Genomic DNA, 24193 nt, shown 5'->3' with positions numbered 1-24193 from the left:
TGACCAGCTCAGCCGTTTGGCCCAGACATGGATTGTGTGTTTTACTTTAATCATAAAAAGCTAAACGATGCAGTAAAATTCCAGTTGCATGTATTCCACAACCCCAGATGAAGACTACCCGAGCCAAAAGTTTTTTTGTTTGTTTTTTTCGTAAACGTTTATTTTCCTAATATTCTGCAAAAGTGATTTTTTTATTACCTAAAGTACATTGCAGTACAGCATGTCGATGCGCTCGAAAGATAATGTGTGAACATACTGCATGAAGCACCTTTACATTATATACATCTATGTTTGTCTAGCAATAGTTTGGATTTTTGGAACCGTAGCCAGATTTCCAATTTACCAGCGGTGATGTTGATAGGTAGAGTCCTTTCTCATTACAACCCATGCAATTCCTCATCCCAGCTGGCCACAAACCAAGGCACAAATCAATGGTCTGTACAAGCCGACTGAAGGTAACTGAAATCTACTTTATGTGCACCGTGTAGTAGATTTCAGTTACCCTCAGCTTGACCCCGTTGCTGGAGCTAGTGTGAGGAACAGCATGTGCTGAGAAAGGGACTAGAGAATCCACCAACATCACTGGTGAGTGAATGGGGGAACAGTGTCTGCGTGGACTCACAGCGTTGATGCCAGACAGCTGCTGGGACAGCTGCAGGATGATGGCCACGATGATTGGCTGGCGGTAGAGCGGCGAGCGGAACAGCTCCAGGATGGTCACCTTCTTTTCCCTCATCATCTGCCTGCTCTCCTCCTTCATCTCCTGCATGTCTGCGCTCACATCGGTGGTGCCACGCAGCTTCTTCAGCACTGAGGAGGGGGAGGTCATTAATACTGTGGTATTGAGTGGATATTGATTATAAAGTAGGTAACAGTCATCTGATGTCAATGTGTTTTTAAAAATAAAAACCTGAAAACTTTACCGGAAATGGCGAACCGCAAACTATTGGAGATTATTATGAAGAGGACAAAACGATCACACTTATGGATGATAAGGTGTGTGTTCACCAGACTATGTTAGATTCTAGTATATTCAAACAGGCTGTTTGGATGTAACGTTACCTGGATGTAACGTTACCCTGGTGCTGCTAACGGGCCAACTAACGTTATATTTATTGATCCTGTTCTGACCCAAGACACTTGGCACAAGAGTGGACAGGGTTTTGGTGGACCTGGCCTGCTGACAAGGTAACGTCTATTTTACCGAACCCAATCATAAAACATGCCTTTGTAATGATCCCAGCATCGGAAAATGTTTAGCATGGGATAGCGCACGAATGAAGGCATGTAGAAATAAACGTTTTTTCCCCTGTTGGGAGTATAAATAGTGCCTGTCAAATGAGCCATAATATTGTCTCCATAGCTATAATATAGAATATACAATGGGTCTGCAAACATCGTGAAAATGGTCAAAAAAGCTGGCTCCAGGGAGTAAAGATGGAAAAACAGCGTGGCAGTCAAAGAGTTAAATAATTTACATGAGCTTCGCAGAGCATCAAATACATTGTACAGAGGGTGGCCTTCAAAAGATAGAATAGGCTTTCTGTCCATTTGTCACTGAACTCACCCATCTTGGCCTTGTTCTCCTCGTTCCTGTTGATGAGCAGGAAGCGGGGGCTCTCGGGACAGAAGGGCAGCAGGACACACTGCACCAGGGCAGGGATGAAGGTGAAACCCAGGAGGAAGGGCCACAGTCTGGCGTTGCCCAAGATGGACTCCATACCGAACACCTGCACAACACACACACCACAACAGTTTATACAACCATACCAAACACCTACACAATAGACACACAATACGTGTATACAACCATACCAAACACTTGCACAACACACACATATCATGCTGCATATATAAATGGTAAATGGCTGCATTTATATAGCGCTTTTATTCAAAGCGCTTTACAATTTGTTCCTCACATTTTACCCATTCACTTACACACCAATGCAGAGGCAACCATGCAAGGTGCCAACCTGCTCATCCGGAGCAATTAGGGGTTAAGTGTCTTGCTCAAGGACACGCTGCCCAGGAGGAGTGGGAATCTAACCGGAACCTCCGGATTACCAGATGACTGCTCTACCTCCTGAGCCACTGTCGCCCAGCATATTATGATGTTTCAGAGCAACAGTTTTTGATTCCAGCGGGTTAAAAGTTATTTAACAAGGACTCTGGCTTGTAGTCATTTGTTTGGTTTTACAACTAGTTATTACAAAATGGTACAGTAGTACTCAGGGTGAATAGTATGTAAAAATGATGAGGTATATCAAGGAACTGAACACAGCATTAAAGAGGAACTATCTTATACATGGCTTTTTCCAGTGGTTTGCATTGTTTTCTAGCAATGTGGGGTTGTACCAACACTGACTAGATATGAAATCTCTAGCTAGTCCCGTTTCTTCAGTTCAGCTCAGACAAGAACCTCCCCCACTGAACCAAGCCCGTCTCTCCCCCTGGATTTACACACACACACGAGTCATGAGTCGAGCCGCTCACACACGCGTGCGCTCTCGGCGCAATCTCTCCTCTCTCTCCCTCTTTCTCTCTCTCGTAGCATCAGCACTCACCGCATCACGTCAACCTGTTGCAAAATATCATAGCGCACGCTCCCACGTGTATTCGAATCCGTGCAATAATATTCACGGGGGTATATATTGTCATTTGAAACAAGTTACCAATGCATTGTCCCGTGGGATTATGCCTCCCCGCGGCGAAATTAATTAGTCCCTCTCTATCTCCCCCAAAAGGTATCTGCCAGTGCATTGCAGTGCAGTGGGTGACTGTCACTCAAAGCGTATTGCGAGTATGGGCGGAGCCCAGCCAAAAACAGCTTGGAATCTTGAAGGGCAGAAACTGCTGCTCTACAGTAATTAGGGATGTCCGATATTATCGGCCGACCGATATTATCGGCCGATAGGCAGTAAAATGTGATATCGGAAAATATCGGTATCGGTTTAAAAAAAGAAAAAAACAATAACAATATTTGTTATATATATATATCCAGTTAAATGATTAGTTACCTGAAATTATTCCGTTTTTTGGGGTGGGAAACCCTGCATATATCGGTATCGGTTGATATCGGTATCGGAAATTAAGAGTTGGACAATATCGGAATATCGGTATCGGTAAAAAAGCCAATATCGAGCATCCCTAACAGTAATTGATAAGAAATACAAAACAATGAATAAAAAAAAAAAGACTCGCAGGAATTGTGTAAAATTGCCCAAATAGTGAAAGAAATAGTAAGACAGTTCCCCTTTAAAGGCTTCCCCGTATCTCTGCGTTTACCGACCTGTGCCATGAGGATGCCTATGACGATGCCCAGCTGGTGAAGGGTGCCCAGGGCTCCGCGGAGGGCTGTGGGGGCAACCTCGCCCACATACATGGGCACGAAGCCTGTGGAGAGGCCGGAGTACAGCCCCACCACGAAGCGGCCGATGATCAGCATCTCCCAGGAGCTGCCCATCTTAGAGAACCCCATCAGAGCAGCAGAGATGAAGGCCAGGATGTTGGCCATCAGCATGGAGTTCCTCCTAAACAACACAAGCAGGATTACGAGTTAAACCATCAGCATGGAGTTCCTCCTAAACAACACAAGCAGGATTACGAGTTAAACCATCAGCATGGAGTTCCTCCTAAACAACACAAGCAGGATTAAAGTGGTCCGCACACAGCGGGCGATTTTTGCCAGGCGACCGTTTTTTTAAGTGAGGCGACCGACAGAATTCTATCGCCACCATTGTTATGAATGAGACAGCCCACACGGCAGGAGATTTTGAAGCGACTGTCGCGCAGCTATTTCTGTCGCATGGCTAAATATCGCCTCTATCCTATTTTTTGAGGCGACGGCAGGCAATGAGGAAATAACATGACAGTAGAAGTAGTACAGAAGTTCTACTGGTGTATCATTTGTACACCATTAATTGATCAATAACCTACGTATTATTACCATGCTACTTATGTTCATTATTATTAACAGGAACAATTTAAATAAATAACGTTAGGTGGAGAAGCTATAGTGGCCGCTTGTCATTAACTAATAAATGAACAATGCACTAGGACTAGTGTTTTTATACTCGGGTAACAAAAGAAGTTGTGGATGTTGACGGAGTTTAATGTCCAGGCTGCAGCTGATGTAGTTTATAAGGTTTATTGTCCAAAGAAATGATGGTTGAGAACAAAACAGTTTGCGTCTTCAGTGAAAAAACATTCTCTCGGCTGTATTGTCAGGCATGCAGTAATGTCAGGACGAATGAGGAGGTTGTATTCGTATAGGTGGTTTAATTCCAGCTCAATATGAGTTTTACGGGTTAATATTCCCTCGCAATGCACAACACAGCTACCTGCTAATACAACCTAACGTCCGGTCCCGGCGGTCCGTCCTCCTATATCTTCTGGGGGGAAACACCCCCAGCTAACTTAAGACAGAGCGACACATACTGTAGCTTATTATACCTGTGAACGGTCGCCTCTGGTGTGGGGGGCCAAGCGATTGTCGCCAGGCGATCGCATCGCCAGTGTGCGGACCACTGAGTTAAACCATCATGTAGGGATGGGTACCGAATTCTGTACTTTTGAGGTACCGAACAGAAACACGTCGGTACTACCGAGTATCGATTCAAGTGAGATACAGAATTTTGTATTTTTATTTTTTTTACCTTTTTTCTTTTCATGTCAACGTTCAAATGCACAATATATGCTTATCTAGGATTTGACTTGATTCAACAACAAAGCAGTCGGAGCAATGGCAAGCCGAAACCTAAAATCCTTGCTGTAGATATTTCTAGATAAATCACATCGAGATATGTAAGAATCCAAACCTTCCTACACATTTTTTCCGGTTGAAACCATCGTGATGCTATCAGCTTTTTAGCCGCTGTGATACCAGATAAAACTAATCTCTTTAGCTGTATAGGGACTGCAAACTCAAATACATCATTCAACAGCAATACAGAGGGGTGTACAGGTATATTCAGAATTAAGAAATTTGATAATTGCTGGGACACTTCTTTCCAGAATATCTTAACTGGTGGGCAATCCCAGTACATGTGCATAAATGTACCCTCATCCCCATTTGTACATAAGGAGCATCTGGAGTCTTGTTGAAGTCCCATTCTGTTCAATCTTATACTCAGATTCAGATTCAGATTCAGATTCCTTTATTGAGCCATTTGTGTAAAACACATTGGTAATTGTTGCAGCAATACAGTGTATGCATTTTTTCTTTTTTCACAGTAAACAAACACCAACACAGACAAGAAACGAAAACAGTGCAGTGGGGGATTAATCAATAAATAAAATACATATATATATAAAGTGAAGTGTGCAGAGATCCAGTACGGACTAGTGCAGTGCAGTCAGTCATTTAGCCAGTGTCACTTGGGGGCAGAGGGGGGGGGGGGGGGGGGGGGTACCGAGGGGGGGGGGGGGGCCTGAGGCATTGATCAGCCTGGCGGCTGAGGGGAAGAAGCTCAGTCTGTGTCGAGCTTTCACAGCCTTTGGGATCCTCAGCCTTCTCCCAGAGGGGAGCAGGGTGAAGAGGCTGTGACCGGGGTGGGATGGGTCGGCCATGATCTTTCTCGCCCTCTTCAGCGCCCTGGAGTCGTGCAGGGACCTGAGGGAGGGCAGGGGACAGCCGATCACCCTCTCCGCGGAGCGAATCACCCGCTGCAGCTTGGCAAGATCTTTTGCCGCTGCAGCAGGGAACCAGGAGATGATGGAGTGGGTGAGGATGGACTCAATGATGGCCGTGTAGAATTGGGCCATCATGGTCCTCGGCAGTTTATACTTCTTCAACTGCCGGAGGAAGAACATCCTCCCCTGGGCCTTCTTGAGCAGGCCCGTGATGTTAAGCTCCCACTTCAAATCCCGGGAGATGGTCATGCCGAGGAATCGGCATGACTCCACGGAGGTCACCTGAGTGCCTCCCAGTATGATGGGAGGGGGCAGGGCTGCTTTCTTCCTGAAATCCACTACCATCTCCACTGTCTTTTGAGCGTTGAGCTCCAGGTTGTTGCAGCTGCACCAGCTCTGCAGCCTCTCGATCTCCCTCCTGTAGGCTGACTCATCCCCCCTGGAGATGAGACCCACCAGGGTGGTGTCGTCAGCGAATTTCAGGAGTTTGACCGAGGGGTGTAGAGAGGCACAGCTGTTTGTGTACAGGGAGAACAGTAGTGGGGATAGAACGCAGCCCTGCGGGGAACCGGTGCTGGTAGACCTAGAGCTGGAAATGCTCTTCCCCAGCCTCACCCGCTGAGACCTGTTGGACAGGAAGTCGGTAATCCACCTGCGAGTGGAGGCCGGCACCTGCAGCAGGGATAGCTGGTGCTCCAGGATAGGAGTCAGGTATGTCCTATGAATATAGTTAAGATTGATTTGTTGATGGTCCGGGTTACGTGACGCAAGTCGAACGTTTGCCCAGGCTTCTTGCCAATCAATTTATTTCCAGGTCTGGTATATCCCTCCTCCAGACTGAGTCTAGGGGGAGGATTCCATACGAGGACGTTAGTAATTGATGATAAAAATCTGATACAAAACCTCTCAATGTCTCTCTTTCATAGAAGAATTTGTGGTATCTGTGGTGTTCAATTGGTATCCTTAATGGGACTCCCATGAGCCTTCAAACATACCAATAACTGTGCGTAAAAATAGTATGTGGATCTGGTGAGATAAATTTTTTTTATGTATTTCTTCATATCTACAAAAACCCTGTTTGTTGAAAACATCTCCTAATGTGTATATGCCCTGCTTTTCCCATTTAGGGTATCTTATAGGTCGTTTTCCAATCAGGAGTGCATTGTCATTGAATAGGGGAGTATGACTGCCATTTATGTGAGTTAGAATATTTTTTTTTGTGTTTCACGCCATATCCGGATCGCATGAGTAATAATGGGGCCAAATTTCAATTCGCATTGCTTAATTGATCATTTGGTGTATACTATGTCCTGCAGTCTATGTGGTGCTACTATATTTACTTCTAAATTTCTCCAGGATACTGATGCTTGGGAATCAAACCAGGTTGTCAGTGGTCTTAAAGTGTACGCCTTAAAATAATGGTAGAAATCTGGAAATGCCATACCTCCGTCGGCTTTGTTTCTCTGTGCGGTGGATCTTTTTATACATGGAGGTTTGTTATTCCAAATAAATTTGTATGCGGTAGAGTGTAATTTTTTCCAGTAACCATCTGGAGGGGGTAACGGTAGCATTGAGCTAATGAAGTTGATTCTAGGTAGGACATCCATCTTAACTATTGATACCAGTGCATGTACTGAGTTTTTAAGTTTTGACCACCTGTCAAAGTCGTATTTGATCTTATCTTGGATTTTTATGTAATTGTTTGGCTTATAGTAGGGAATACTTCAACTCCCAAACATCTGAAGTGTTTAACCATTGGTATTTCTTCTGGAAGGAATGTATTTTTTGCAGGGGCATTAACACTTTGAGTGCCACGCCGGGTTTTCCTTTTACCCCCTTGATGCCACCATCCACTTCAATGTTAACGTTAATATCGCCTAATCTATGTTTTAAATTATGGCTATGTGTCTAATCTGCCCGTCGCTTATCAAAGACTATTTTCCAGTCAGTGCTGTCAAGGCAGATTGGTTTTTTATCACTTCATTTCCGTTTCAGAGCATTTAGAAAAGCACCCGTTTTGAGATAAAAAACGGTTCATTCTGGACCATTCTATGAAAATCGTCTTTTACTGGAATATTCCACAACGTTGATATTCGTCGGCCTATTTATGAATCGTTTTCAAATAAACGCTAGATGATCAATATTATACGTGCACGCAAGCACATTCGGGCCGCGCACGGATAATCGCCGCGTTGATTTCCTCTTGGACTTTTACAGTGAAACCGAAAGAGCCCATTTCACAAAACAGCTTATAACTTCATCAAAATTAGTCTGATTATCCTAACACTGATAACATAGATTCCTTACCTGACATCAGATGGTATCCAACTGGTATATTCCAATTCCTGATCACCATTTGAAAAAATCGATAAGTGTATGGATCCAACGTGATACAGTAGTACACATGATTCCGTGGGGCTGAGAGGCTCCAGAATTAACTGTGGTAACCCCGGCTGGATCAGTGGACTGGAAAATGTGGAGTACCGGATTTTTTCCCCCATCCATTTTCATTGAGTCCATTCCAAAATCCCTTATGTCATCTGGGAGACGATAGGGGCGCTTTTTTCCACATATGATCGCCGGCGGTGCTCGGGTAGGCTCGCGTGATGCAATATGATTTCAGATCGCAAAAAATAAAAAAAATCTCGTGAGTGGCTTTCAACCACATATTAATAAACCCGAGATATCTCATGTGTGGCAGTTAAAGTGTTAAGTGGAAGGAAAGCCGACTTTGGCCAATTTATCCTAAATCCTGATAAATTGCCAAATTCATCAATCAACTTGAGAAGATGAGGCATTGAGGTGTTAGGGTTTTGCATGAACAGTATTACGTCATCCGCATATAAACTAATTGTATGTTGTGTGCCCTTGATTGCGATTGGTTCTATGGATTGGGATTGTCTTATATATTGTGCTAAAGGCTCTAATGATAAATAGAATAGTCCGGGACTAAGAGGGCACCCCTGTCTAGAAGAGCGTGATACCGGAAAGATTTCGGAGGTGATTATACCTGTTGTAATCATGGCAGATGGGTCTTTGTATAATACTTTAATCATATTAATGAATCCTTTTCCTAACCCCATCCTTTCTAATACTGCCCATAGATAAGACCATTCCAACCTATCAAAAGCTTTCATCGCATCCAGGGACAGCATCGCCTTAGGTGTGGTGTCATCCTTGCTGGCGTCTAGTACATGTAGTAACCGTCTTATATTATCCATGATCAAGCGGCCTCTTATGAAGCCAGTCTGATCAGGATGAACTAAAGACGTCATATGTTTTTGAAGTCTGATGGCTAATACCTTGGAGTACAGCTTGATATCGGTTCCGAGGAGGCTTAAGGGTCTAACTACCGCAATCGGTGGGGTCTTTGTCTTTTTTAAGGAGGACTGTTATGAGTGCAATATTGTCATTCTTATGGAAGTTCCCCTCCTTGATTGAATATAAAATCATATTAACTAATAGGGGTCCAATTACGTCCCAACATGATACATTTCTGGTGGGATACCGTCTCTTCCAGGGGCCCTGCCACTTTGCATTTCAGATATGGCCTCCTCAAGTTCATCTAGTGTGATGGGTGTTTCTAACTGTTTAGCGTCATCCTCTGATAGTTTAGGGAAGTTAATTTGATTAAGATATGTCTCAATTTTTTTTGATCAAAGGTCGTTTCTGATTTATACAAGTTGGAGTAGAACTCTTTGAATGTCTCGTTGATTTTTTTAGGGTCTGTAACAAGTCCTTGTTGTGCTTTAATGGTAGTTATATCTGCAAATTTTGCGTTGACTCTTAACCGCATAGCTAGTAGGTGACTTGGTTTAGAACCTTGAGAGTAGTGCTGTTGTCTTGTGCTACGTATTTGTACTTCAGATTGTTGTTTATAAATGGCATTAAACAGCGCATTCCTTTATAATGCTCATAACCCCTAGTGTGCATGTCCCTTTATAATGCTCATAACCCCTAGTGTGCATGTCCCTTTATAATGCTCATAACCCCTAGTGTGCATGTCCCTTTATAATGCTCATAACCCCTAGTGTGCATGTCCCTTTATAATGCTCATAACCCCTAGTGTGCATGTCCCTTTATAATGCTCATAACCCCTAGTGTACATGTCCCTTTATAATGCTCATAACCCCTAGTGTACATGTCCCTTTATAATGCTCATAACCCCTAGTGTACATGTCCCTTTATAATGCTCATAACCCCTAGTGTGCATGTCCCTTTATATTGCTCATAACCCCTAGTGTACATGTCCTTTTATAATGCTCATAACCCCTAGTGTACATGTCCCTTTATAATGCTCATAACCCCTAGTGTACATGTCCTTTTATAATGCTCATAACCCCTAGTGTACATGTCCTTTTATAATGCTCATAACCCCTAGTGTGCATGTCCCTTTATAATGCTCATAACCCCTAGTGTACATGTCCCTTTATAATGCTCATAACCCCTAGTGTACATGTCCCTTTTTAATGCTATAATGATCCCCTCCCCCCTCATTCCAACCCCCCTCCCACTCTTTATTATTCCGCTCCACACCTCTACAATCTGTCTACCCCCCCATTCATCCACCTTTTGTCTCTCACCTTCAACCCTCTCCAGCCTCCCCCAACCCATGTTTTCCTGTTTCCCCCCCTCCTCCTCCTCCTAACTCACCCCCCCTCCCCCCTCTCTTTGACTCCTCCAATCCAATCGTCCCTCTCACCTGGGAACAGCCCATCTTCTCGGACTACATAGATCAGCGCAGCCCCTTATGAGACCGACCCCCCCACCCCCCAGTTTTACCGGGCCTCTCAAGCCAATTCTACTGGGTTTGTAAGCTAAATAAACTACGTCTACATTTTGTCTGAGTACATCTTTGATCTGGGTAAATTCCCCGATACATCTCTCGCACGCAGCAGTGGCTGGCGACGTGCGTTTACGCCTTACCTTCCGAAGCGGTTGACGAACAGGCCCACGGAGAAGGAGCCGAAGATCCCGCCCACAGAGAAGATGGCCACGGAGACGGACCAGAGGGTGGTGAGGGACGCCTTGGTGATGGGCTCCTGGTAGCGCTCAATCCACGTGTCGTTGAGGAACTGCTCGATGGTCTGTTACAGGAGTGGAGGTCAAGGACATGCAGCGTCAAAGGACGTGAAGCGCTCTCACACGGACCCAACTGGTCTTACACAAAGTGACATGCCTGCAAGTCACCACTAGGGGCAGAGTGGCTCACAGTGAGTGAGTGAGTGACATGTCGGGTCTATGAGGTGCTTCATATCTAATAAACGTGCATCTGTTTCAGTTTATTATTATGAGCGGTTTAAGTGCATTTTGTCCTCTCTTCACTCACATTAGTTTGTTTTTGTTTCTTATTTACCGTTTAGCCAGCAGATGGCAGTAGTATGAAGATATCAGTTCCTGAAGCAACAAGGAAGTTAATCCGGCTCAACCAATAGAACTCTGAGCCTGACAGTGTCAAATTTCAGCCCCTTCTCACATCCACGGAGGATGACTATGTTTACAAACACACACCCAGCCAAGCTAGTGACAGCCAGGGTTAAGTAGCAGACTGTTTGTGTGGTTAGGAATTTGAACATCCCCCCCCCCCCCCCGCCCAGCCCCGGAACAGACCGACTCTACAGGCATCCCCCCCCCCCCCCCCCCCCCAGCCCCTAGCTTCAGTCATCTGCCCTGGTGATAATATAACATCACCCCTCTCTTATGGAACACTTTGCGATTAGCCCAATATAGAATATCTTGAAAAGTCCTTAAGCTAAAGGCCGGCATGTTATGAGATCTATATATGGCAAAGGGTACAATTTAAGGCCTCTGATATGATATGAATACCCTGGCCTTTCACCACAATGGTCTCATTGATGACAACCTGACATATGCGGGAGAGCAGTATAAAATAACACCTTGACCGTGTGACATACTGTAACCCAGAGAGGAAATCTAATGACCCTGCTACTGATAAACTATCTCATCAGTTACTTCTCTCTTCCTAGTCAGTGTAGTCCCAAACCACCAGCTGGGCTGCATCCACAATGAAACCAACTGTCCATTCATGCTTGGAGGTGGGCTGACTGGACTCCATTAAGGTGTTACTGTCTGTGTGTGTGTGTGTGTGTGTGTGTGTGTGTGTGTGTGTACTGAGTTGGTTGGCGTCTGGCTGGTCAAGGTGCCCACACAGCCCAGAGCGCTGGAGGAGGGCAGGACAGGACAAGGCCCTTGAAGGACCATATCTAATCAGAGCCTCAACAGTGGGTGGCCTGTGTCACAGGCAGCATCACTCCAGTCCTTATCACAGACTGAAGAGAGGGGGGGCAGGGTGTGTGTGTGTGTGGGGGGGGGGTAATCAAAAGGCTCCATATAAAGTATTGTTGTTAAGTTGTATTTTTTATATTTCAGCTTATTACCAGTCATTTACTAGAGAAATATGACAAGACGGAGAAGTTTCCACACTGCATTAAATACCGTGAAACACCATTCAGGCCCATTCTTTTAACTAATAGTCTCGGTAACGCCAGACAGCGGGAGGTATCATGAATTGAAAATGGGGGACCCTGATGTAAACAAGACGAAACGAAAGTCTTTCTCTGGTCTGCATCCCCTTAACAATTGTGTGTATTGAGCTGTATTGTACCCATTCTTCAATCTGTTAATAACATTTTCAATCAATCAAGTCGTCTTTCATAACCCTTCAGGAGGTAGCCGATGACAGCAACCATCCTCTGGAAGGATTCCAAGCGACATCAAAGCCAGCAATAGCTCTGATAGTTTAGATAGATAAGAGAGAGGCTCCCACCTGAACTTCTGGTTCAGGTGTGTGTATGTGTATACAGTATGTGTTATGTAGCAATAAGAGGCTGTCTTGACAGAGAGGCACCTCAGTGCACCGACAGCTGCTGCTGTAGATCACCATGACAGAGGGAGTCCGTCATCAGCGCAGGTGAAGAACAGCCAGACTGTATGTCAAAAGTTAAAGGGCGGGCGGGCCTCAGGTTGCCTAGCAACCCACCTGTAACCCTGGCGAGGAGAAGGATCGTTGGCTAGCCACAGGGTGTGTTCAAACAAAGACTACTGCTGCTACACGTGACATAGTTTAAACCTTTACCTGGGGTGGGTGATTGTTACCCATTACCACGTGATAGTGTGTAGTGTAGTGTGGTGGACATCCCATCCCGCAGGATATGACACACTTTGTTGAGCATGTTTACCTGTTAAGAAGTCATCCTGATTTAGTTACAAGGGTTCTTAAGGGAATGAGATCTTGCATTAGCCTTATGTGGTCATAAAACTAGTTTGATTACAATTTGTCCTTCTGTCGGACTTACAGCGAACAAAATAAACCTTGTTTCCGTGTCTAGCCTCTTCCGCGTCTGCAGAGTGCCAAGCCCTGGCCCTTTTTAGGAGCATGGAAACACTGCTTTTGCCAGGAATGACTGAGCCTTTTAATAGAGATGTCCTCGGACCAGATAACCCTAAACACAACTATTATTAGCCCACGCCGACTCCCCTCCTCACAGGGAACATCTCGACCAGCACTGGGTCCAGGAGGAAGGGAGGGGGAATGACCCGACTCATGTGTAGTGATACAAAACATGCATGTATATACATTATATATATATATATATATATAGGCTTGACCCAGATACGTCTACACCTCACAGCACCTCTCTTTTTCCTAGCTATACATATACCACCCCCCCCTCCCCCTCCAGACACAGATCCCCACTGGGCTCACCTTTTGAGGAGCATTGATGACACCCGTGTTGTAGCCAAACTGGAGGGAACCTATCACAGCTGCTCCCACCGCCAGCATCAGCTGGAACGTCACTTGCTGCAAGAGGAAAGATCAGAGATTGGGGGGGAAAGGGTTAGAGTTACAAGGGGACAATGCCTTTTGTACAACTTCCTTCAATCTGTTGAACATGTTTGTTGCATTCTTTTCGCAAGAAACTATTCTAACAATTTTTTTTTATGTTCGTTCTTGCTTCCCTCGTATTGAACGCGTGTTGTTGATGGGTGCAGTGCACAACAGAACCATTTCCTTCCACACTGAAGAATAAAAACACAAATTGATTAGTTAAGATAAGATAAGATATTCCTTTATTGATCCCCTTGGGGAAATGCAGGCATCATAGCAGCATGGGGGAAGGGGGGGGGGGGGGGTACAGGTAGTAAAAACAGGTAGTTAAAGCCTGTTTTCCATTTTCCATAATATGACCCCTTTAAGATGATGACCATTCACCATATTTCAGCCTCTAGACCACAGACTGTAGCAAACAGCTCCAGACTGCTGACATGGGAGGGCAAAACTGTTTGGAGACAGTTGTATCACTTTTTCGCCTGGACAATAGCTGCTTCCTAATGATTAATGTTACAAAATCTGGACGCTTATCTGTTTACACAAACAAAGTGGTGAAAGTTACAAAACAGGACAGTGACTATCCAGCTTTATCGCCAACGTCAGAGATTCTCTCGTCCTCTCGCCGCCTTCGAGGAGGACGATACCGAGCAGCCCTGGAGATTATCCACAGACTAAATGTCCTCGTTTGTCTACAGTCCAACTGTATGGATCTCCGGGACTTGTTTTGACTGCAGTGCATATCAGCAGAATTGAACGTTAATGCTGCACATTTATTGTAGAAGACGCACCGGGGCCTCAGCTCATGTTGCTACATAATGCAATAGTAGTGCCAGTACACAAACACTGTACAAAGAGGTAAGTCTAATGTGGGCTACATAATGCAATAGTAGTACCAGTACACAAACATACTGTACAAAGAGGTAAGTCTAATGTGGGCTACATAATGCAATAGTAGTACCAGTACACAAACATACTGTACAAAGAGGTAAGTCTAATGTGGGCTACATAATGCAATAGTAGTGCCAGTACACAAACATACTGTACAAAGAGGTAAGTCTAATGTGGGCTACATAATGCAATAGTAGTGCCAGTACACAAACATACTGTACAAAGAGGTAAGTCTCGTAAACTAACAGAGAGGAGGGGAGAACGTCTCCCAGAGGGTGCCATCGACCACAGTGCATTAGGACCGCACGGCTAACAGCAAACTCTCTTGGGAGTTACTCCCCTTATTGTCCATGTGTTCCTGAACTTCCTGTTATTACAGAATTCATTTGATGGGCCTGATCGTAGCCGAGAGATTCTTCTCATACCTTGACGCTAACAAACCAGCGCAGACTATTTGTCACGCACGCACACACAGACAGCTTCTCAGATCAACACAAAAGTGTAGTAGTAGTAGGCATCAGGCAATTGTAGTACTACTAGGCATATTTAGGGTGGTATTTAGAGGTAGTGTTTCCGGGCGTTTCCCCACACCATCTGGGATTTTCCTGTTGTGTGTTTTGTTAATGACACTGTTCTGACGTTAGCGCCCCTGGTCGCCTCAGTGATTCACACCAGTCTCTCATATTATGGCCACACAAACCAGAGAGAGGACAGCTCAGATGAAGACATGAGCTCAGATTCTAAAGTTTCCATTTAAGCTTCTAAACAGGAAGATAAACAATACAATCAGTGCAATCTAGTATCATCACAGGGACTATCCTTTGGAAACTCAGTGAAAGGCTTGTGTGCACTCCCTTTCTAGAATATCACAAAAGCTGCTCTGGGCTATGTCTGAACAGAGGGATCTTGGTGAGAGAGACAGGCTAGGCCACTTGAGGATATTACATACACACAGGGTTCGAAATTAACGGGGGCTCGGGGCAAAATGCCCTTGAAAATGGACAAAATGCCCCCGAATATCAGTTAAGGGGGGCAGAAAATGCCCCCGACAGTTTACTAATTATATATATAATTATATATATGATCTACAGTGCGAGCATTTCCCTTGTATTTGGCCCTAATAATATGTGTGTGTGCGCCACCCGGAAAAATCATTTACTCGAGACGAGTGACGATTACAAAACAGCTCCGCTGTTATAATAGTCCCACATTACACAAGGCGCATAAACGTCCAATCACAGTAGCGCCCGAAAACAAAGTCACGGTACCGGCTTAGGCAAGTTATACATTCAGAATCAGACAACGCAAAAAAATCAGCCAGCCATGAAGCCCATTCATTTTTATTTTGAGCAAAAGATAGACGAGGAGAAAGAGAGGAATCCGGCTGACATGGCTTTTGAAGTGATATTCGCACGTGTTTTTGCGGGTCCAGTCCCCACGGTATGTTGACAGAATTCGCAAAACACCTTATCGACTGAAGCATAAAAGTCATTAGGATACTGCTCTGCTCTGAATTTAGGGCTTAGTGGGGAATTTCTTCCGACGTTAACGTTAACGACGCACCGAAGCAGCTAGACCATTTCTCCGTGTTGTGTGTAACACGCAGCGGTCCCCGCCTCCTCCCTCCTTGCAACAAACGTTCCACCCAAAAACGGAATTTCTATTTCATAATGAATTAAATAATTGTATAAAGAATTTTCAATGTTCTGTCATCTAATAATATATTCCATTACCTTTCCTATCTGTATCAAAGTCAAAATGTTGGTATCATAACAACACTACAACATACAAAAGCAGCTTGACAACCGATATCCTTTGCGTTTGATTGATTGAAAACTTTATTAACAGATTGCAGAATGGGTACAATACAGTACAGCTCAATACACACAAGTTAAGGGGATGCAGACCAGAGAAAGACTTTCGTCTTGTTTACATCAGGGTCCCCCATTTTCAATTCATAGTGTGCACACGCACAGTATAATAATGCATGAGATAAATAGTTAATAAACTCTGTGTTACTTGAACAATTTTCACTGTGCTCCTAAATTTCTTTGTGTGCTCCTAAATTTTTATTTAGATTTTATTTATTAACATTTTATTTAGGAGCACATGTGCTCCTTGGGAAAAAGGTTAGCGTAGAGCCCTATATATGGAGACATTAACATTACATTATCAAACATAGGGACGAAGACTGTAAAAAAAAGTGTCAACAATGTTTTATAATCCTTATGTTAATTTTCATCATAAAAATTCAGTGCCCCCGAAATACAAAAAAAAGCCCCCGAAAAGCAATTAAGGGGGGCAAAAAAAGCCCTTGAAAAAAAATGTTAATTTCTAACCCTGCATACACATGAATTCTAGAATTCCTCATGACTAGGAGGAACAAGAGCTAGAAAGTATAGTGCTTGTTTTGGATAGTCAGCCACTGCAGCATGCGCTCTGTGACACTCACTTGTTGAGAGCAAAAACTCAAGAACCCGCCCTATAGTAACATCTGAGCCAATAAGAACTCTCGTAGTGATGAGTCATTGGGGGTCAACGAGTACATGACAGGACTGTTTGTGTAAACGTACACACACACACACAGAGTCCTGGGCAAGGCTCTTAAGTTAAAGGGACCACGCTTAATTTGCAAAAACTTACCAGTAAGTGATCACTAGCATGATCATCCTACGCCTAGATTCTAATGATCTCCCTCCTACTGCTAAGTTCTCATAAAGACATAAGTCTATTCACTCTGAAAAATTACTCCTGTTCGAATGAGTCTAGAGCCCTTTAAAAAAAAATGGGCTGGGCAGATATTCCCTCAAGTTATTTTGAACCCAGTAGGTCCAGACAGGGAGTGTTTTGAGAAGGAATGAACAACTTCTCTGTCACAACTTTCTCTACCTTTAACCTATATACCAGCAGCCCACCCCATCCTCCCCGTCTTCCTGTGGAGACTTAAATATCACTTACGCTACACCAGAGGTTAAGAGTCAGTTCACTTTTCATACAGGCTAATCCAGTTACTGAGTGGATATGTTATTTTTAGTCTGTTGTAATTTGTACCGTTTCAAGTTAGCCTACATTTAGTGTTGATTCATTTAGAGGCGAATTGATACAGCAAGATGGACAGAGACAAACAGTAAAATAATAATAAACATGACCCCCCCCCCCCCCATCTCTATTTCATCTCTTGGATGATAATGACCTACACTGAGTTTGTGCAGAAGGAGCAAAGCAACAGTGAACAGCAAGAAACATGATACCACAGTACCTGTTTAATATTACAGTGTTTCTTACCCTGGTGGTTATTGTACCCAGGTTATGATGTGTAGAGGTGTCATCCCGAAACCACGTTACTTGAGTAGCCAGGTTAAGGACATAATTCTATGACTGTCAGTGTGCATATAAACAGGTTAGGCGCACCCAGTGTTGCGATGCTCATATCAACACTGGTTGCACGCACGCTAATGATGCCACATGCACACACGCTCCCAGGCGCGTGCTCCCGCGCATGCGCATAAATGTTCCCTCACATAAGGACAGACTAAAAACAGTGCCTAATTGCCTCTACGAATGGAATGTAACACCTGACGACCGGCGCTATTGATATGCAAAGTAGCCAGGTGGGTACTGCGAGTTGAGGCATCAGTCGAGTGCAGCGCATTCCTGTGTGCACATCCGTGCGTGTGCATGCACGCGCTTCTGCTCACAAAACTTTGGTTGCCGTCCCATGAGCAACGCATCACTGGGCGCACCATGCCAATTGAAACCACACCCTGTAGCTCCATCTTTTCATTGCTCAGTTACAACCCTAAAGGATCTCTCGCTAAAACATCAAGCCTACTCTCGCTACTGGCCCAGGACAATTCCTGATAGGAAATTGACCCCACAGCTCTGTTTTAGAGAGAACACTGGACGGCCATTTACAGGGAGAGGGATTGATGACAGTAATTATATTCCCATTAATTTCATTTGTTCATTCAATGTTTATTTAAATTCTCAGGAATACAATTGAGGGTAGCCCTCATTTCCAATGATGCAGAGAGAACAGGCAGCAATAAATAAATAAATAAATAAATAAAATAAATAAATAAATAAATAAATAAATAAATAAATAAATAAATAAATAAAATAAAAACAATAAAATACAGACTAAATCAATTAACAGAGTTACACATTGAGGCAGGGAGGTTTGGGATCATGATTTTTAAAATATGCTATAGATAACATGCAGCCACTAGATGTCGCACTAGAGCACCAGCATGTCAATAACAGGGGTAATTGGGTGTAGAGCCATATGAAATCAGTTTTATTTTTTTCCAAATTCCATTAAATTTTTTTCCAAATTCAGTTTTAATATTTCTGAATTCTGTATTTTGCTTTGTACGCTCATTTTACCATCAGAAATAGTGTCTAATAAGTGGGAATGAATAAATGTCCACAATTTAATAAGATATATCCATTTAATGTTTTTAAGTGCTGCAACTCAGAAATAGTTAAATTTTACACAATATTTTTTCATTTGCATTAAACAAATAGATGGGTGCACCAGATTTAGCAAGAAGCTATAATTTCTAGTCCTGTGTACTTTATGTACTGCAACGTTACATAGCTATTTCATCACAATAGTGTCAGTGATTAGCCTCGCCCTCTAGCTGTATCTATTGTGATCACCAGGGATCATCGTTAGAGAGCTGGTGTGTATGGGGTTGCGGCACTGCAGATATACCCTACTCTGTTTTGAAGCACAGTGTTTTTCCGTGTTCCTGACATGGCTGGGCTGCGGCACTGCAGATATACCCTACTCTGTTTTGAAGCACAGTGTTTTTCCGTGTTTCTGACATGGCTTTTGGAGAGTGATCTTCGCACGTGTTTTGCGAGTCCAGTCCACGGCATGTTGACAGAATCTGCAAAACACCTCATCGCCGGTCATATACAAATTAGGATACTGCGCTGCTCTGAATTTAGGGCTTAGTGTGGAATTTCTTCCAACGTTAACGTTAACACCGAAGCAGCTAGACGCTTGGAAATTGCTGCGTGTTGCTGTAGCGTCCCCGGTCATGTTTGCGTTGCACCAAACGTTCCATGTTCTCCCGAACACGGAATTTCAGTCCAGATTAGGGCAAATTCTGCAATATTCCACGTTTACAGTTGATTCCGTTTTTATTGCTCAATTCCGCGATTCCGTCCGCGATTCCGTGAACGCAGATTTCATATGGCTCTAGAAGTAGGGATACATGTAAACAACAGCATTGATTTTGGACCAGCCAAAAAAATTCTTATAAAAATGGCATCTACCTTTAAATTGTCCATACGTTAGTAGAGAATAGATTTTGTAGTGTGTGTTGAAGACCATTCCAAGAGTCTGGGGTAGGGCTGGGCGATAAAACGATAACGATAAATATCGCGATAAATTATTTCCTCGAAATAAACATGAAACGTGGTCGCAAAGTTTCGATATATCGATTTTCCAAGTTTGGCTCCGTTCAGCCTCGGCTCAGCTCACTCACTAACAACCAACGTTACGTGATGACGTCCTTACGCACCACAGCTCAGGACTCAAGGCTGCTAGGATACTTAGCTTGCACGGCGCTATTTAATATATTTACGTGCCGAGTATGTGTGTGGCGAGAATTCTGATGCCACGGTTATAGTAGTGTGTGATATACGGTGGACGTCGTTGCAATGTATTGTGGCGGAACAGAGTATTTTAGGGATATTTACTAGTACATTGTCATGGAATACATCGCTTGTAAACGAAGCTGGCTAGGTTAACTAGCTTGCACGGCGCTGTTTTTATATATTTACATGCCGAGTATGTGTGTGGCGAGAATTCTGATGCCACGGTTATAGTAGTGTGTGATATACGGTGGACGTCGTTGCAATGTATTGTGGCGGAACAGAGTATTTTAGGGATATTTACTAGTACATTGTCATGGGATACACAGTACTGCTCGCTCTGGCTAACGTGCGCGGACTGATGACGACATCAACTCGAGACATTCACAGCAGAAAAATAAGTCTATTAATAGCCCGTCCATCGGCGCCGGGCATAAAAAGTTAATTAAACTTGACAGACATTATATCGACGATAATTATCGATATAGAGTTATATGAAAATAATTTTATAATTTTATCACGATAACGTTTTTAGTCATATCGCCCAGCCCTAGTCTGGGGCATTAAAGCAAAAGGCTGACTTTCAAGTTCAGACCGTGCAAGTTAGATCTAGTTCCAATCCAGCAATGGCCTTAACTCATTGCCGCCAAACCCGAGATAAGTCGGGTTTCGCCGCCAGCGGTTGAGCGTCATACCCGAGATTTCTCTGGGTTTGGTCCCCGTTCCAGACACTCGACCGGAGCTCCCTGGGTCTCCCTGGCACATCTGCGATCGTTACAATTGCAATGGCGATCAAATCCTGCCAGGTGGCAGTAACGCCTACTTTTTGAACTGGGATAGTTTAGTGTGGGGACACTTATTTCTTTTTTGCAAGAACTCCTCCCCCTGATGAGGACAGAGCGACAGAGCAATCGCTCTGAGATTTTATCGCCTCAAACCTATTTCCCGTATACACGAGTAATCGCAATGACGATGGGATCATTCTTTTTGGATAATTATTTTTTCTATGAAAAAAATACTGGATTATTTTGGAAAGGGGCGATGTTTAGCGTGCAATAGTGCACAAACTACAGTATGTAGAAATTAACTGGTTAGTCAGTGATGGACTATGAACAATGCCTGTCAAATGAGCCATACTATTGTCTCCATAGCTATAATACAGAACACACGATGGGTTTTGCAAACATAGCTAAAATGGTCAATAACGCTGGCGCCATTGAGTAAAGATGGGAAAAGAGCGTGGCGGTCAATGAGTTAACGATAAACAGATACCAATGTTAATTTTACCTATCTGCCAGAGAAGACCAACCCACTTTATCATACAGGATGTAGGCCTAATTGTGAGTACCATATCCATCACTAGTAATACATCTGAGAGCAGAATGATAGACCATGTCTAGGGGTGGAAGTAGCATAATTTCTATAAATCACATCTCCATAATCCAAAACGTCAACAATCCTTTTCCTACTAATCATTAGGGAAGCTGGTTCTGTTTCAGTAAAAAATAAAAAATATAATTGTCGCAATTTGCTGGCAAGATTGTCCATGTGGTATTTTAAATGTACATTTCTCATCAAGCCAGATGCCAAGATATTTATATTCAGTGACTCCCTCAATGCTAGATCCAGTTACAGGGGATATGCAAACCATTATAACCAGTATATATCTGGCTCTGGATTTAGTTTTATTTGCATAATCTTACCAATGTATGATTCATAAGAGAGTTAAGTAAGATAAGTTGTCTTGGCCAGTACAGAGTCATCAATACAATACACATCAGCATGAGGATGGACTTGGACAAAAAGGGCAGCACTGTATTTATTTTGTGTCTAATGATTCCAGGATTTATGCTAAGCAGGGTCGTTTGGAGACTGGATGGTAATTATTTACATCATCTCTATCATCTCCTTTATGTAAAGGAATCACATGGGCTGATTTACGAACACGTTAATTGCTCTGTGATAATTGGAACGGACAGTTTTAGAAAAATAGTAATAAAATGTATCCTCCTCTCCAGTTGAACTCCTGGTATCAATGGCTTGCAATGCTGCAAGTACACCATTAGGAGAGAAGGGTTGAAAGGGGAACTGATAAACATGGTTCATGCAGTCATCACCAATCTGCGGTTGTTAAGTCTGACGCGTGACGTATATTCATGTCTGGGGCCAAACACTCCACTTCAGACAGTGGGAGATACTAGGAACACACGCCCCAAACCAATTCTTTATGACTCAGAAAAACGACAAGGGACACAGCACTGAGGCATGTTGAGAAGACGTGAGAATCAGCCAGCGCAGGAAGCTTGTTTATTGAAAGGTGGATATGTCACAACCAAATAAGAAAGGGCCCTGTGTATTTAGATGCAGTGTTTCCCCTACCATTGCCTTGGCGGGGTGGCCTACATAAATCGGTTTTCATATAAATCAATCTTCACTAACACTTTAAAACGGTGGTGCGGCACGGTGTACAGAGACACAGAAAAAAGCTACCAAATCCATTCCGAGACAACTCCGAGACTGACTAGCATCGCGTGTAACAACAAGTATCAGTCTCTCTCTCTCTCTCCTTCAAGTAGCCAAACGTTACACTATAAAAACAAACTGGATAGTTGATATATGAACTGGATTTTGCGAATGCATAAACTATATCTTAAATTATGGCTATGTGTCTAATATGGCCGTCGCAATGACTTGTTTTGTTTACATCAGGGTGAACGCTGTTGTATTCGCAAATATGAGAGCCAGCAATACGCAGCTCCAGTTAACCTAATTTATACCGTAATGAACATTAAAAAAATATACCGTTAACTGGAATATGTTGTTTCTTTACACATATGTTGGATTATGTAATTGGTTTGTCATGACAAAACAATAAAAATCGCTACTTTACATCAGGGTGAAGTGAACGCTGTTACGCTGCCACCACCCACTTCAATGACAGAGCTCTCATATTTGCGAATGCATAAACTATATCTTAAATTATGGCTATGTGTCTAATATGGCTGTCGCGAAGTCATTGATAAGCGACAGCCATATTAGACACATAGCCATAATTTAAGATATAGTTTATGCATTCGCAAAATATGAGAGCTCCCGTCATTGAAAGGGCTTCTACAACGGAAGACGGCCGCTGCTGCTGGACCGAGTCAAGCCGGCGGCGGCGCACGGAAGCCGGGGAGAAACCACCGCATCGCCCCGCTCGCGCTTCACAATGTGCAGTTTCTAGTTAATCAGTCAGCACTCAGCAGCCTCGCGAAATAACATTATATAACGTTACAATGTACAGTTTCTAGTTAATCAGTCAGCAGCCTCCACAGCCTCCAGCCTCGCGAAATAACATTATACATTATATAACGTTACAATGTACAGTTTCTAGTTAGTCAGCAGCCTCCACAGCCTCCAGCCTCGCGAAATATTATATAACGTTACAATGTACAGTTTCTAGTTAATCAGTCAGCAGCCTCCACAGCCTCCAGCCTCGCGAAATATTATATAACGTTACAATGTACAGTTTCTAGTTAATCAGTCAGCAGCCTCCACAGCCTCCACTGACGAGTGAAGCGTGTAGTTGTTTTGATAAATGCGTTGTGTATTCGCGCGATTCGGACAAAGATTACAGCTCCACGCTTCATTAATTTCATTTGGGACCTCTGCCGCTCGTCTGCCGCGCTCGCGGCAAAAGGGGGCGGGGGGGTCGTGGCCAATCAGAGAAAAGCTGAACACAAGTTGGTTGCCTTTAATGTTCACGCGTCCCAACTCTGGTCTTTGGAAAGTTTGATAGTATTTACTATTTACTGAGGATGGCCAGATAATGTTGATATAATACTTAAAAAAGTATTATACAGAGAAGCTTCAGCAAGTACAAAATGCTGCTGACCGACAAAAGAGAATCCCTCACTGAGGAAACCATATCACAATGGTGATGTCAGCCAGAGATGGGGAGAAGCGTGAACCTTTAAAGGACATCTATTTGAAATAAATTACATTTTACAGTTTTTTGAACTGCATTGAACTGAACTGGAAAAAATAACCTCATAACCTAACTGGCACTGAACATTGAACTACACTGGCACTGTTTGCAGATGTACTGTTAGTTAAAAACATAATTTTGTATTGGTTTTTTTGGTTAAATCCAAAAGGAAAAAAATAAAATCAGAGAAATCCGGAAACGGGAAAATTTAAAAACAGAAATCCGAAAAATTCATATCCAAAAAC

The 24193-nt window shown here is 43.4% G+C and overlaps 1 protein-coding gene across 1 annotated transcript in view; it reads right to left on the bottom strand.

The window, feature by feature from the left end:
* Positions 1–24193, bottom strand: part of slc2a1b (solute carrier family 2 member 1b) — a 65238-nt gene that overhangs the window by 14640 nt on the left and 26405 nt on the right. The window contains exons 2-6 of the mRNA XM_084317161.1: positions 13358–13453; positions 10558–10718; positions 3290–3530; positions 1568–1730; positions 623–810 (exon numbers count right to left, since the gene is read on the bottom strand). Coding sequence (XP_084173287.1) covers positions 623–810; positions 1568–1730; positions 3290–3530; positions 10558–10718; positions 13358–13453 — 849 coding nt within the window. The remainder of the gene's footprint in view (positions 1–622; positions 811–1567; positions 1731–3289; positions 3531–10557; positions 10719–13357; positions 13454–24193) is intronic.

This window comes from Notolepis coatsorum (assembly GCF_963971535.1).
Source record: "Notolepis coatsorum genome assembly, chromosome: 6".
Classification (NCBI taxonomy): Eukaryota; Metazoa; Chordata; class Actinopteri; order Aulopiformes; family Paralepididae; genus Notolepis; species Notolepis coatsorum.
This window is presented reverse-complemented; position numbering and strand designations above follow the sequence as displayed.